Source organism: Pongo abelii, chromosome 1, assembly GCF_028885655.2.
Source record: "Pongo abelii isolate AG06213 chromosome 1, NHGRI_mPonAbe1-v2.0_pri, whole genome shotgun sequence".
Classification (NCBI taxonomy): Eukaryota; Metazoa; Chordata; class Mammalia; order Primates; family Hominidae; genus Pongo; species Pongo abelii.
In genome coordinates, this window is record NC_071985.2 from 118,325,745 (window position 1) to 118,342,442 (window position 16,698).

The window sequence follows — 16,698 nt, forward strand, 5'->3', positions numbered from 1 at the left end:
ACCCTTGATTCTTTCTGTGGCTGCAGTTTAATGTTTTGTTTTAGTGGGTTTTAATGGGCTTATGTAAGAGTTTTAAAAGATATTTCTATAGCTTCAAACATTTTTTAAATTTTATTTAAAGTAAGTGTGTATATTTAAGGTAACAACATAATGTTAAACATATACATAGTAAACTGGTTACTATGGTGAAACAAATTAACATATCCATCATCTCACATAATTACCCATCCCCCTGCTCCTGTAAGAGCAGCTGTAATTTACTCATTTAGCGAAAATTTTGAATACAATGCACTATTAACAAAATTGTTCAGAAATCACTAACATATTGTGAATTCTCTTAACCTGATTGCTTCCCTAATACTAGGAGAAGTCTTTTTTGGCTGAGGGAATGGTAGTTCTATTGGTGATGAGAGGACTGGATGGTACAGAATGGAAACTTTTAAAATATAAATTAAAAAGTAACATTTCTAAGTTAACAGCTTATAGTTAGTGAAGTGCTTTCACAGGCAATATATGTTTAATGCTTAAAATCACCTGATATGTAATATCCCTGTTTTATGGATAAGAGTAAGAGAGGTTTGTATAACCGCCTAACGGGTTATCTGACCACCACACAAACAAAATCAATTCACGGAGACCATGGCACTGCAGTAAAGAGTTTAATGACGCGAGGCCACCCACGCCACGTAGGAGGCGGAGTTATTACTCAAATCAGTCTCTTTGAAGGCTTGTAGTTTAGGGGTTTTTCTTTTTCTTTCTTTTTTTTTTTTGAGATGGTGTCTAGCTCTGTTGCCCAGGCTGGAGTACAGTGGCGCAATCTCGACTCACTGCAACCTCTGCCTCTGAGGCTCAAGCTATTCTCCTGCCTCAGCCTCCCGAGTAGCTGGAAGCACACGCCCCCAGGCCCGGCTAATTTTTGTATTTTAGTAGAGATGGAGTTTCATCATGTTGACCAGGCTGGTCTTGAACTCCTGACCTCCGCCTTGGCCTCCCAAGGTACTGGGATTACAGGCGTGAGCCACTGCTCCTGGCAGCTTAGGGGTTTTTCAAAGGTAGTTTGGAGGAAGGGGTGGGGGCAGTAAGGCAATGGGTGCTTGCTGCTGATTGGTTGGGGAATGCAGTCATAAGGGTGTGGGAAAATCCCCCTTAATTGCTGAATCGCTTCTGGGTGGGGCCACAGGAGGGCTTGTTGGAGGGCTTGTTGGGTCCAGGTGGAGCCATTGTCTGTGTCAGACATGCAAGAAACCTCAAAAGATATCTAAAAAGGCCAATCTTAGGTTCAGCAATAATGATGTTATCTGCAGGAGTAATTAAGGAAGTTGTCTGTCTTATGACCTCCAGAGTAATGGCTGGCAGTCCTTTATGTCAACACCTTAGCAGAATTCAGGCTCCTTTTCTCCTCCTAGCCTGGTGGTCTCTTTTTAACTTTACAAAGGCAGTTGAGTTTTGGGGAAGGGCTATTATGTAAACTATAAACTAAATGTCTCCTAAAGTCAGCTTGTCTCAAGCCCAGGAATAATTAATGTCAGCATGAAGGCTAAAGGCAAAGAAGAGGGAGGTTGACTAGATCAGATCCTCTCTGACTCTTTCACTGATACAATTTTTGCAAAGGCAGTGATACTGTTTGGCTCTGTGTCCTCACCCAAATCTCACCTCAAATTGTAATCCCTACTGGTTGAGGGAAGGACCTGTTAGGAAGTGATTGGATCATGGGGGTGGTTTCCCTCATGCTGTTCTCACAAGATCTGATGGTTTTTAAAGTGGCAGTTTCCTCTGCACTCATTCTCTCTCCTACTGCCTTGTGAAGGTGCCTGCTTCCCCTTTGCCTTCTGCCATGATTGTAGGTTTCCTGGGGCCTCCTCAGCCATGCAGAACTGTGAGTCAATTTAAACCTCCTTTGTTTATAAATTACCCAGTTTCAGGTAGTATCTTTATAGCAGTGTGAAAACGAACTAATGCAGTTTCATTGGTGACTTTCCTAGAGTCACATGATAGATAGAAAAGTTGGAATTTTAGGCTGGGTGCAGTGGCTCACGCCTGTAATCCCAGCACTTTGGGAGGCTGAGACGGGCAGATTACCTGAGGTCAGGAGTTTGAGACCAGCCTGACCAACATGGAGAAACCCCATCTCTACTAAAAATACAAAATTAGCCGGGCATGGTGGTGCATGCCTGTAATCCCAGCTATTTGGGAGGCTGAGGCAGGAGAATTGCTTGAACCTGGGAGGTGGAGGTTGCGGTGAGCCGAGATCACGCCATTGCACTCCAGCCTGGGTAACAAGAGTGAAACTCTATCTCAAGAAAAATAAATAAATAAATAAGAAGAAAAGTTGGAGTTTTAAGTCCAGACTACTAATTATAAATCCAGTTCTTTCTCCACACTACCTGTAACAATACCAGGGAGGTAGTTTGGGATTGTAGGCCTGGAAACACATGGTATTGAGAGCTTTGGGCAGCCAGAGGTATGCACAGTATAACAATGTCATTCAGTTTTTACTAAGCACTTACTGTATGCTAAAGTCTTCAAGCATTGAGAATAAGATAAACAAGACTTGGTTCTAGTTCTTAATAACCTTACAAAGGGAGAGGCAAGTATCATCGACTTTTTAATTGAAATTCAATTCATATACCATGAGATCCACTCTAAAAATGTACAGTTCAGTGGTTTTTAATGCATTCACAAGATTGTACAACCAATACCACTAATTCAAGAATATTTTCATCACCTCAAAAGAAATGGTACTCATTAGCAGTCACTCATATCCTTCTCTTCCAGCCCCTGGAAACCACTAATCTACTTTGTCTCTATGGACATTCCACATATGAATGGAATTATATTTGGCCTTTGATGTCTGGCTTCTTTTACTTAGCATAATGTTTTCCAGGTCTATCCATGTTTTAGCATGTATTAGGATTTCATTTTTTTATGGCTGAATAATATTTCATTGTATACATATATCATTTGTTCATCATTGAACATTTGCTTTTCTTCTCTGGCTGTCAGGAATAATGCTGCTGTGAGCTTTCATTTACAAGTTCATACAAGTATGAACGTAGTGTACTAGGCTGTTGTTGCATTGCTATTTATAAAGAAAAGAGGTTTAATTGTGTAACTGTTCTGCAGGTTTACAGGAAGCATATTCAAGCACATTTATGGATTATTTTTAACTCTTTTTCTACTGAATTTGGCTAGATTAAGAATTCACATGGAGAAAACCTAGCATTAGCATTAGTTTAAGCTGGTGAAATAGCCAAGACAGCTAAGTTTAAGACTCAAATGTAGAGGTGAAGTCTCAATTTTCTCTTGCCTCATCAAGAAAAACTTCCTCAAGGACTGAATTGTACTTTAGTGTGTAGATATGAGATATATTTGTTGGTCAAGATAGAGTATGGTATATGCAATGGCTTGAGGGAGCGAAAAGGCACAACTGGAATAATATAGAAGCGAGTTGTTATACAAAATAGAATAGATGAGGAATTATTTGTATAGCTTTTGATTATACAGGGTCAGATGTATTAATGATATAGTTAGGTAACTAGAAGAAATAAAATGAAGACTTTTAGCATTTACATTTTATTTATGCAAGAAGGTAATAGGAGATAGTAAATGGAAAACAGGGAATGTTTTGTAGTATATTTAGTGTTTCACTTATGGTACAGTACATGTATCTCATTAATCAGTTTTAGAACATTTCTGTTTATTGGTAAAATGTAATATTTTCTTGATAATCAGTAGAACAGCACCTAAATATGGAATCCTTTTATTAGGTTCAAGGCCAAGTCTTCAATACTGCATAACACTAGAGCATTTCTGGAAACATGGATCACTATTAATGCACTTGTGTATTTTCTTTAACAAATATCTGAGAACTTACCATGTATTAGACCCTAAGTACTGATTATACAAGGATCAAATGGAAATGGTCCTTGACCTCAAAGAGTTTCTTATATAATAGGGAGACAGTTTTTTTTTGCTGTTGTGCTTTTTTTTTTTTTTTTTTTTTTAGATGGAGTCTTTCTCTGTTGCTCAGGCTGGAGTGTAGTGGTGCAGTCTTGGCTCATTGCAGCCTCCGCCTCCTGGGCTCAAGCAATTCTTATGCCTCAGCCTCCTGAGTAGCTGGGACTATGGGCGTGCACCACCCCTCCCGGCTAATTTTTTGGATTTTTAGTAGAGACGGGGTTTCACCATGTTGGCCAGGCTGGTCTCGAACTCCTGACCACAGGTGACCTGCCCACCTCAGCCTCCCAAAGTACTGGGATTACAGGCGTGAGCCACTGCACCTGGCCGGGTGACGGTTTTCTAAACAGGGTCAAAACAGTGAGCTTATTGGTACAAATGGATGTGTAAATGACAGTGAAAGAATAGAGGCAGAAGATCCTACATCTGCCTGTGGAAGTCAGAATAAACTTTATATGAGATAATCTTAAATTTGGACTTGAAAGATAAATAGGCAAGTGTTAGCTAGGCAAGGTTAGTTAGAAGGCAGATATTCCAGATAGGAATTCTGTATGCTGAAGCAACAAAGGGCATGAAAGGAGTGTGAGATTCAAAGCAGTTAGGTATACTGTAGATGATAATTTCAAATCTGAGGTCAGATTTTGTGACTTTTCTTTTTTATGATGACTTTGTCACTGTTTTATTTTAAGCTCTCTTAAACCTGGGTGCAGTGGCTCTGCCTGTAGTCCCAGCACTTTGAGGAGGCCAAGATAGGAAGAGCACTTGAGGCCAGGAGTTCGAGACTAGCTTGGGCAACATAGCAAGACCCAGTCTCTACAAAAAAAATTAAAAATGAGCTGGGCATCTTGGCATGGACCTGTATTCCTAGCTGCTTGGGAAGCTGAGGCAGGAGGATCCCTTTAGCCCAGGGGATCAAGGTTGCAGTGAGCCATGATCGTGCCACTGCACTCCAGCCTGGGCAGCAGAGTGAGACCCTGTCTCAAAAAAAAAAAAAAAAATAGAATCTACCTCATGGATATGTTGGTAAGATTAAGTTTGGTACCTGACATATAAGTATTTAATAAATGTTAGTTGTTATGATTATTTTTCTCTTCCTTTTCTTTTTCACCAGCCCTCATTATTAAAAAGTAAGCTTTGGGAGGAAGGCCTCCTATTATGCTTTCGTATTATGCTTAATAGGAAAATTATAAACATTCATCCAAGTGTGTTGAGTACTTTGTACTTGTCTTGAGGAACAGTAGGGATAAGAGAGACCTGCTGTCTCCTGGCCTGTTTACAGGCCCTGGAAGCTGGGTAAGAGTTAGTAGGGAGACGTCAGCAGTAAATTTTATTAGGAAAAAGGGCAGAATTTCAAATCCCACAAGGTCTGAAGGAACTGGGCACTTTTGAAGAACAGAAAAAAGGCCAGTGAAGAACAGGAAAGAGAGAAGGGCCTAGTTCTATAGAGGAAAATGGAAACTAGATCAGGTAGGGCCTTTGTAAGCTGCATAAAGGATTTTGGATTTTATCCTAAACTCAATGAGCAACCATTTTTGAAGGGTTTTGGTGGGGTAGGAGCAGTGTACCTGACCTATCAGATTTGCCTACTTTTTAAAGGCCTTTATGAGCCATATAAAACCATTGTAGCTTTTAAAAAAGAAAAAGGAAAAAAACAAAAATAGCTCTCTACCCCATTCTTTCACCTAACTAAATCCCAGCACTATAACCAATTGGTGTACATCCTTTCAGATTTTTCCCTAGGAATATGGAAACACGAATTTAAAAACGTGTGTGTGTGTCTGTGATTTATTTTGGTTTATTTTGTTTTGTTTTGTTTTGAGACAGGGTCTCACTCTTTTGCTGAGGCTGGAGTGCAGTGGTGCTCAAGGGATCCTTCTGTCTCAGTCTCCTCAGTAACTGGGACTACAGGCACATGCTACCATGCCTGGCTAATTTTTAAATTTTTCTTTTGTAGAGATGGGGTCTTGCTACTAATTGTTGACCAGGCTGGTTTTGAACTCCTAGTCTCAAGTGATCCTCTTACCTTGGCATCCCAAAGTGTTGTGATTACAGATATGAGCCAACCTGGCCATCCTGTAATTTTTTTAAGTAACAGAAAATGAGATTATACCACATGTACACACCTAGTGCTACAAATACTGTGTTGCAAGTTTTACATTTTTTTTTTTTTTACAGTTTTGGTTTTGGACTTTCTCTTTTCTTTCTTTTTTTTTTTTGAGATGGAGTTTCACTCTTGTTGCCCAGGCTGATATGCAATGGCACGATCTCGACTCACCTCAACCTCTGCCTCCCAGGTTCAAATGATTCTCCTGCCTCAACCTCCTGAGTAGCTGGGATTACAGGCGTGCACCACGATGCACAGCTAATTTTGTATTTTTAATAGAGACAGGATTTCTTCATGTTGGTCAGGCTGGTCTCAAACTCCCAACCTCAGGTGATCTGCTCACCTCGGCCTCCTAAAGTGCTGGGATTACAGGCGTGAGCCACCGCGCCCAGCTGCTTTTGGACTTTTTCATGTCAGTTCTTAGAGCTTTTTTGTGTTTTAATCCATATGGTATTCCATTTCATTGGATGTTTTTTAGCCCTCTGTTGGTGAACTTTTGGTTTATCTCTCATATGTTACTATTAAAAACAAAGCTGCATTTGTGAAAAGATGTTAACATCATTAGTCATTAGGAAAATGCAAGTTGAAACCACAGTGAGATGTACCACGACATACTTATTAGGATGGCTAAAATTAAATAGACTTAACATTAACCATAGCAAGTATTGGTGAGAATGTGGAGGAACTAGAACCTTCAAACACTGTTGGGATTGTAAAATGGTACAATCACTTTGAAAAAAGTTCAGCAGTTTCTTTAAAAGTTAAACGTGTTATCTGTCATAATGATTCAGCCATTCTGCTTTTATTTGCCAAAAGAAAACAGGAAATATTTCTATACAAAGATTCATACTCAAATGTTTATAGCAGCTTTGTTTGTAATAAGACAAAAACTGGAAACAACCCAAATGTCCACCTGCAGATAAATGGATAAACAAATTGTGTGTTCATATAATAGAATAGTAACTAACAGTGAAAAGGAATGAACTTGATCCAACAGCAAGGATAAATCTCAGTTATACTGAGTGAAAAAAAGATGAAAAAAGCATACAGTATATAATTTAAATTATATAAAACTCTAGGAAAAAAAACTAAAGCTGAAGGAAGCAGATGAGTGGTTGGTTGAGGACAGGTTGTTTGAGAGAGGGATTGATTACCATAGGGCATGAGGAATCTTAGGGGTGATAGATATGATCTGTTCACTATTCTTGATTTTGGTTTCCCAGTTGTAGACTAAGTGACAATGCATTAAACTTTCACATCAGATCCTACACTTTGAATATGTTTAGTTTATTGTACATCATTTGTACCTTAATGTCATTTGTAAAAAGCTGCATTGAGGCACAATGAGTGAATGAGTTAAGTTTTAAACACATATTTCTGTAAGCGAAGTTGGTAGAAGTGTAATTACTGGGCCAAAAGTAATTACACATTTAAATTTCACATGGATATTGACAAATTGCTCCACAAAAAATATTGTGCCAGCTTATATATTTGAAAATGCCCATTTTTGCATTGTCTTCCCAATACTAGGTAAATTAATCATTCTTCCATCTTTTCCAATGATGGATTAAAATGACATTATTAATTTTATTTTCATTTCTTTGATTGGTGAAATTGGTTTTCTTATGTTCATTGATTATTTTTATTTCTTCTGTAAATTGTCTTTTGTGAAATATCTTTGCTCATTTTCCTGTTGGACTGTGTTTTTACTTTTAAATCATGAAAATTATTTATATAATACTTATTTTCCATGTACTTATTCAGGGATGCTCAAAAAACATTGCTTTAATGAATAAATGAATTAATGTCTTTCCAGTTAGACTTCTAACTTTATTTATGGTGACTATCCATGTCTAGTGAAACCCACAGGTGAATGCTTCAGTTAGCACCTATCTGTTGGAGGTTATAATGACATCAGGGATGTCCTTTAATGTACTTCCTGTTTGCCTCTTCCTGACCTGTCCATCCTCTACCCTTAGAGTTATCTTTCTAGCAAAAGATACAAATTGCAGGTGAGGAGTATAAAAAGGAGTGGAAATAGGTAACATGGGATTTTCATGTCAGTTATCGAATCATCTTCCCCCTTCTGTTTTTAGGTGGGATGCAGCCCCATTTTCATCTCTGGCCCATATTAGGTACTCCCCCCTCATAACAAATCTTCCTGTTGACTTGAGTTGCAGCTAGGGATTCACCTGTAGTCACAGCTTTACAAGTGTATCCTTGGGCAACAGCTATGACCACAGGGTAACACAACTGCTATTGTCCTTTGATTATCCCTCCAACTAACCTACTGCATACTCTCACCTTCAGCCCTTCATGTCTCTGGCATGGGTTTTGTTTTGTTTGTAATCCCAGTACTTTGGGAGACTACGGTGTGCAGATTGCTTGAGCTCAGGAGTTGGAGACCAATCTGGGCAATGTCGCAAAATCCCATCTCTATTAAAAAAAAAACACAAAAATTAGCCAGGTGTTGTGGCACATGCCTGTAGTCCTAGCTATTCAGGAGGCTGAAATGGAGGGCATGGCTTGAGCCTGGGAGGTGGAGGTTGCAGTGAGTCAAGATGATGCCACTGCTCTTCAGCCTGGACAGCAGAGCCAGACCCTGTCTCAAAAATAAATAAAAGAAGAATATGACCATTTCTTTTATGAAATAGTGTAAGATTTAAGGTAATAGTCATACTTAAATAATTTTTTTTACTCTTTCTTACACATTTTCTCATTTAATCATTGGAGTTGTGCAATATAGGTGGCATGTTTTAAAGATAGGAAACTGACGTTCAGGTTGAGAACCAGCCCAGAATCATAGTTATGGGTCTTCTGGCTTTATCGTACTGCCTCTAAGTAAGGGAAGGGCTCATATGTACTGTTGACTGTGCCCTTTTTTATTGTAGGAAGGGGCCTTATGTGTCAAGCTAAGGGCTTTCTGTGGGCTATAAGAATTTTTCAGAGTTTTAGAGCTGGGTACTAACATAATTACATTTCTGTTTAAGTGAATGATTGTGGACATTGAAATGGAGGGATACTGGGGACAAGAATACTGATAAATAGGTCCTGCAGCAATTTTGAGAAACGGCAGAAGTGTCAGAGCATGTCAGCTATTTTCATAATAGAACATATAGGATTTGTTTTGCTCTGAGCACCTAGTTGTTTGTTGAATAATACAGTTTTATCTACATAAACTTTATACTGTGTGGGCCCTCAGTGGACCCTAAGGAAGCAATAATAAGGCTCAGCTTGATATTGGATAATCTGTTAGTTTATTAATAAACTGAGTATAAGCAGTGACATAAAATTAATAACTTCTCTGCTTTAATCAAAGCAAATTTGTCTTTATCTTCTTTCTCTTTAGTTGGAAGATGCTGGCTCAAGTAGTTTAGATAATCTACTAAGTAGATACATCTCAGGCAGTCACCTACCCCCACAGCCTACAAGCACCATGAATCCTTCTCCAGGTCCCTCTGCCCTTTCTCCGGGATCATCAGGTAAAGCAAACGGGTATTACCTTATTTTTTTAACACCTTAAAAAAAAGTCTCAGTATCTGTCTTAGTTAGAATTCTCCAGAAAAACAGAATAAGTAGGAGGTCTACTTGAAGAGAGAAAGGGAGATTGAGAGAGATTTATTTTAAGGAATTGGCTCATGTGATTGTGGGTGTTGGCAGGGAGATCAGGCAGGCTGGAGACCCAGGTAAGAGTATTGTTACAGTCTTGAGAAAAAATTTCTTCTTTGGGGCATGAGGAGGTAGGGGAGAGAACAGGGCTCCATCTTCTTTTCTCTCTTAAAAGGGCTTTACCTGATTGTATGAGGCCCACTTGCATTATGGAATATAATCTACTTTTCTCAAAGTCAACTTATTTAAATGTTAATTAATCCCGTCTAAAAAAATGCCTTCACAGTACCATCTATACTGATGTTTGGCCAAACTGCTGGGTGTCATATCCTAGCCAAGTTGACACAGCAACATGTTTTTTTCTTGATTGTTCTTTGTAATTATTTTTGTTCAAATACTATTGGTACTCTTTCAGTAACTGAAGCTATATTAATATATATCTGTAGTCTACACTATTTGGAACTCCAAATTACTCAACCCTTAGTATATTCACAGTCTTTTATGGGTTTAATCTTATATTTTACAATACAGAGGGTCAGTTGAAGAGTTCTTTGGTTCCAAGTCAACTTTAAAACACTTTGTAAAATAATGAAACATGGAAAAATTATTTAAAAAAATAAGAGCTGAAGAAGGGCAGGTTAATTTTCAAACTGTAATTTTAAAATAAACATTTTGCTGAAAACTATTAAAATAGCCATGATATGTAGCTCTCTTCCAAAATCCCAGTGGTTTTATTAACCCTATTACTCAGTGATTCAACTGGGACTCTTGAATACATGATTGAAGCAACTCCAAACAGGTTAACAGTCTAGAAGTGTTATTGAATGTATTTTTCTGATGTAAATTAAATGTTATTTTTTTCTTACTAAAACACACCACCTCCTTCTTTCTAGAGGAAGAACAGTTCACATGTAAATATGGATTTTCCATGAGATGCAACATTAACATTTTTTAAATCACATAATTTTTAAGGTTTAATAAGAATTATTTCGGGACTTCTGAAAATAATTAATGGGAACCTAAGTAGAATATTTTATCAAATAACTTGTTGAGGGATGGCAGATAACGTTTTCTTGGTCTGTTTTGTTGACTGGATAGTGGTGCCCTGAGGAGGATTCTGAGGTGATGTCTGGACACAGCTGAGAGAAGCTGGTTGATGTTTCCTAATGGTTACACATGCATCCCTGACTTTGTGACTAGATCTGATTTCCAATAATTTTTTAGCTGGGTTATAATAATCTTGAATTCTGTGACCGGTAGGTAGAATTCCAAATATTCTTATATGCATTGATATTCATTTTGACTTACTACTTTTTAGGTTTATCCAATTCTCACACACCTGTGAGACCCCCAAGTACTTCTAGTACTGGCAGTCGAGGCAGGTGAGTATTATGTTATTAATAATTATTTTTTTCCTTTTTGTTAAGAAAAATAGCAAATATATATAATAAAAGTAGAATATTACAATGAACCCCTGTATACTTAACACCCAGCTTTAACAGTGATCAAATAATGGCCAATCTTGTTTCTTCTATACTTCTGCCAATTCCTTTCTGGTCTGAATTATTTTGAAACAAATCTCAGTCATTTCACTTGTGACTGTTTCAGTATATATCACTTAATGAAAGGAACTTTAAAAATTTTATAACCACAGAACCATGATCACACCTAAAAAAATTTAACAACTCATTCTTTAATATCAGTAGAGATCCAGTTAATGTTTAGTGTTCCCAATTTTTGTAACAAATACCTTTTAAAAAAAAACAGATGATTTCTTTGAATCAGATGCAAATAAGCTCTATACATTGCCATCAGTTTGTTTACGTCACTATCAATTTATTTGTTGTAAAAAAAAAAAATGTAGTTTCTCCTACAATGTTTTCCCGATTTCTCCATCTTGTCATTTAAGTACATTGCCTCCTGTTTTTTTGTCTAAGTTGGTATTTAGGTCAAGAGGGTTGATCAGATTTAGGTTTGATTTGGGGGAAGGGAGAGCAAGAAGACTTGGTAGTGTAGTGGTAGCGTATACTTCCATCAGGGGCGAATTATGGCTGGTTGGGGGTTTTTGTGATGGCAACCATTAATAATCATTGTTTAGCTCTATTATTTTTCTGCTGGTTGAAATATTATATTTTAATTATTGTATCATTCTTTATTTCTTTAGAATATTTCTGTAAAGAGAAACTTCCTGTCATCAACTATTGGGTTATAGGAAAGATAGGATAAATTCTTTCTGTTTATTTCCCTGCTTTTGTGGTAATGAATTGATTTCCAACACCCTCCAACGGTGACAGTTTTATTGTTATTACCTTTATGGACTGAGATATTTAAACATACTTTATATATCTTAATCCATTATATATGTTATGTATGTATGTATGTATGTATGTATGTATTGAACACTTACATTATTCCATCTTTGGCCTGTCAGAGCTTTCTCAGGCTTGCTCTTTAGTCCTTTTGCTATAATCACAGCAGTCTTTTTTAAGCTTCCGTGTTTCCTGTGAAGCAGTGTTTCAGGTTCATTTTGTACATTGCTTGCTTCAGACCTGGAATCAGCCACTTTCCCAGGAAGTTCTGGTAGTGTTAGCAGGAAAGCAGGAAAATAGTGTTTGAGGATAATAATTCTAGTACTAATAGCACTCATTGCTACTGAATTGTTCATTGTTTCTTAGGCCTTTTCAGCAGACAGAGCTAAGAAATAGGAGTGTGTGTGTGCGTGTGTGTGTGAAGATAGAAGTGCTTCAAACCACGAAATGTGTGTTTAGGGTCTTCTGAAAGTTGCTGCATAATTTTAAAGAGTTTTAAGCTAGGCTTTATACCACATTCCCCTTAACTACATTATGAGGTACCCTTATCTTCTATAAAGTTAATTGTCTATTGTCTTCACTTTAGTGAACATTACTTTTCATATAATTGTTTTTATTTATACCATATAGTCAAACATACGTGATCTTTATTTGTTGTTTCTTATTAGCTGTGGGTCATCAGGAAGAACTGCTGAGAAGACAAGTCTTAGTTTCAAATCTGATCAGGTGAAGGTCAAGCAAGAACCTGGGACTGAAGATGAAATATGTAGCTTTTCAGGAGGTGTAAAACAAGAAAAAACAGAGGATGGCAGGAGGAGTGCTTGCATGGTAAGCTCCCACTGGGGTCTGGCAGGGACTTAAGGACATCATTGATTCTTTCAGCTCTGAGTATATTAAGACTAAGTAGTGGTTCTAGAAACATTTATTTTTGAAATTTCATGCCTGGCACAAGCCAGATATCTCTTTTTCTAAGTCAACTTTTTTGTCTAAGAGTCAGCTGTAATTAATCAGAAATGACTTAATTGTATTAAGTACTCATTTGAAATTATCTTTGAATTTGTATTTAGTCAATATTCTTCGCATGATGCTAAATCAGATTGTATCTTGTCCTGAAATTACTATTTCAGTAGTTACATTGAATCTCAGGCCACAAAAGATCTCTGGGATTCTCCTGGACCTGTGAGCTCAGCATTAAGATTGCTGACACGAAAGAAATTTATTGATCAGAGTTTTGTGATAGGAAGATTGTCTTTTGGCTTATGTATTACTAATCATTCTGGAGTTCTTGAACATTTTGTAAAATTTCTAATACAGAATGAAGGAAGGCCAAGCCCCTCTTGGTTTAAATATTTTGATTTTTGTTTTCTCTTTCTGACCGGACTTCTTTTTCCTTTTTTATATGGTTGGCACATAGGAATTCATCTCAAGGTATTAATATATTTAACACAGTATATATAGATTCAGAGAGCAAGAGATTCAGCCTTGGTTTTGGAGTATTGTTACCTCTTCATCCAGAACTTGGTTTAGAAAGTACCCCCATAAAAAAAAAATGGGTGCCAAGGTTGGTGAATGATTTCTTTTATGTTGTTGCAACCTTCCTACAATATAGTAGAATGATAGGTGAGCAGAAGAATATTATAGAATGCTTCTAAAATGCTATGCAAAAGATTCTGGGTGTGAAAAGGAGTGTGCCATAATTAGCTCTCTCAAGGAAAAATATAACCCTATGCACACTTCCCAATCAGTAGCTTAACAGTTTAATTAATTTACTTATTATCTGAGTGAGACATTATCAGAGGGGCAGACCCCTTAAAATCATGTTAGTGTGCCTGAATAATTTTGGGGTTATTGTCATTTCTTTATGGCACTATTGTGATCTATAAAATAAATTTGTTATGTCAGTATATCTATATGTATATTCACATAACTTTTAAATACACATACGGCATACAATAAAGATTAAATGATTCTTCAAGAATTTGTCATCGTTTTGTTTTAGTTGAGCAGTCCTGAGAGTAGCTTGACACCACCTCTCTCAACCAACCTGCATCTAGAAAGTGAGTTGGATGCATTGGCAAGCCTGGAAAACCATGTGAAAACTGAACCTGCAGATATGAATGAAAGCTGCAAACAGTCAGGGCTCAGCAGCCTTGTTAATGGGAAGTCCCCAATTCGAAGCCTCATGCACAGGTCGGCAAGGATTGGAGGAGATGGCAGCAATAAAGATGATGACCCAAATGAAGACTGGTGTGCTGTCTGCCAAAATGGAGGAGATCTCTTGTGCTGCGAAAAATGTCCAAAGGTCTTTCATCTAACTTGTCATGTTCCAACACTACTTAGCTTTCCAAGGTACCAGTGAAATAATTGATTTTTGGTGTTGATTTTCATAAGCTAAAAATAAATAACAGAAGATTGTTCAGGGCAGATGGCCTTCTAACCAGTGCATAGTATTTCTATAAAACAGGGAGCCTGTTATTCTTTTGGTATTAGCTTCCAGAGAAACTAACAATAAAATATCTAAGATCTAAGTAGTATATTAATGTTAAAGAGTAGATTTAATCTCCTGGCCTTTAGTTTATATTCAGTATAAGGAAAATAGATAAAACTCTAAATTAATAGGGGGCTAAGGTTACAAAACCTGCAGTCTGGTTCTAATTCTGTAGTAAGCTTGGGCAATTCACTAATTATCAGGGATCAGTTTTTGCATCTACAAGTGGTAGGTTTTGGTTTAGAAGAGCTGTAGTTCTTCCCTTCCATTTATTATTTTATGTTCATGCAATCTCTTGTCTCTGATTTCAGAGACCATAAAATAGTAGAGTCATACTTGTTTTTTTCAGTCTTCTCCTTCCTCTCTTGTCCCTCAATTTCTTTTTAGTGAAAGTAAATCAGTATTCTTGGCGTAAACCCAGCTTTTTTCTTGCTATAAATTAAAAAAAAAAAAAAGATAAATCTTCTAAAATTCCTGAGAAGCAGTAACTTTAATTGAATAATAGTGCCCTCTTTGAAAGCGTCAACCTTTTGGATTAGAAAACTAGTAGATATTTAAACAGTGCCAGAATATTTTTCTGAAGAATTGTAATTTCTTACCTAAGTCTTTGGAGATAGAGTTATTTGCTAGAGATGTAATAAGGGCCTTCTTTTTCTTTACTCTTATTTAGAAAAGAAAAGCGTTGGCACTTTGATCTTGAAATTAAGAATTTTCTTTTCTTTGGGTAGTAATATTTACTGGAATGTCAGAATTTTGCCACTGAATGCCTTCTTTCAATAGCAAATGCTTTGAAAGGATTGTAAAATGTTGGCGTAAATTAGCCAGGCGTGGTAGCTCACACCTGTAATCCTAGCTCTTTGGGAGGCTGAGGCAGGCGGGGAGCACTTGAGGTCAGGAGTTTGAGACCAGCCTGGCCAACATGGCAAAACCCCGTCTCTACCAAAAATACAAAAAAAAAAAAAAACAAAAAAAAACTCTTAGCCAGGCATGGTGGCACACACCTTGTAGTCCCAGTTACTCAGAGAGCTGAGCCAGGAGAATTGCTTGAACCTGGGAAGCAGAGGTTGCCATGAGCCGAGATTGCACCGCTGCACTCTAGCCTGGGTGACAGAGCAGGACTCCATCTCTAAAAAAGAAAAACAAATAGATTGGTTAGTACAATCCCTAGATTTAGGATCTATGTATATATCTCTCTATATATCTTCATATATCTATTTATATAGAGAGAGGGAGTGAATCATTTTAGAATTCATAGTTTGATAAGAAATCCTGATAAAAACAAAGTATATACTTGGCAGGGTTAAAAGATAGGAGGTAGCTGGGCATAGTGGCTCACACCTGTAATCCCAGCACTTTGGGAGGCCAAGGCAGGTGGATCACTTGAGGCCAGGAGTTTGAGGCCAGCCTGGCCACCATGGTGAAAAAACCCAATCTCTACTAAAAATACAAAAATTGGCCAGGCATGGTGGCGGGTGCCTGTAATCTCAGCACTTTGGGAGGCCAAGGTAGGCACATCACCTGAGGTCAGGAGTTGCCTGGTCAACATGGTGAAACCCCACACAAATATTATAAAATAATACAAAAATTAGCTGGGCATGGTAGCAGGCCCCTGTGATCCCAGCTACTTAGGAGGCTGAGGCATGAGAATCGCTTGAACCCGGGAGGCAGAGGTTGAAGCGAGCCAGGATCGTGCCACTGTGTACTCCAGCCTGGAGGACCGAGTGAAACTGTGTATCAAAAAAAATACAAAAATCAGCTGGTCATGATGGTGCACGCCTGTAATCCCAGCTACTAGGGAGGCTGAGGTACAAGAATCGCTTGAACCCGAGAGGCGGAGATTGCAGTGAACCAAGATTATGCCACTGCACTCCAGCCTGGGCAAGGGGGAGATTCTGTCTCCAAAAAAAAGGAGGTATATATACATGTGCTTGTGCCTGCAGGTATGTGTGTGTGTTCTAGGTTTTGACCACGAAAAAAGAACTGATTTACTTGTGGCATTTTAATACATGCCAAAACAGTACAAGATAACCTGAGAAACTCTGTAACCTGTGCTCTTCTTCTTCATAAATACTGAGTCCACATAATGGTGATACTGGGACCTGAGAGAATTGGTCTTAGGCCTTCGCTGCAAGTACTGTTCATCACTACTAAGAGACCCCCTTTTAATGCGGAGGTGCCATTTTTATAATGCATTCCAGAAAGTAATCAATTGATGCGTGACTAGGAAAATT

General features: G+C 37.9%; 1 protein-coding gene across 4 annotated transcripts in view; it reads left to right on the forward strand.

The window, feature by feature from the left end:
* Positions 1 to 16,698, forward strand: part of TRIM33 (tripartite motif containing 33) — a 124,608-nt gene that overhangs the window by 97,678 nt on the left and 10,232 nt on the right. For all 4 annotated transcript variants that reach the window (XM_002810397.6, XM_002810398.5, XM_054553878.2 and 1 more), the window contains 4 exons: positions 9,411 to 9,543; positions 10,989 to 11,052; positions 12,648 to 12,807; positions 13,979 to 14,328. In XM_002810397.6, coding sequence (XP_002810443.2) covers positions 9,411 to 9,543; positions 10,989 to 11,052; positions 12,648 to 12,807; positions 13,979 to 14,328 — 707 coding nt within the window. The remainder of the gene's footprint in view (positions 1 to 9,410; positions 9,544 to 10,988; positions 11,053 to 12,647; positions 12,808 to 13,978; positions 14,329 to 16,698) is intronic.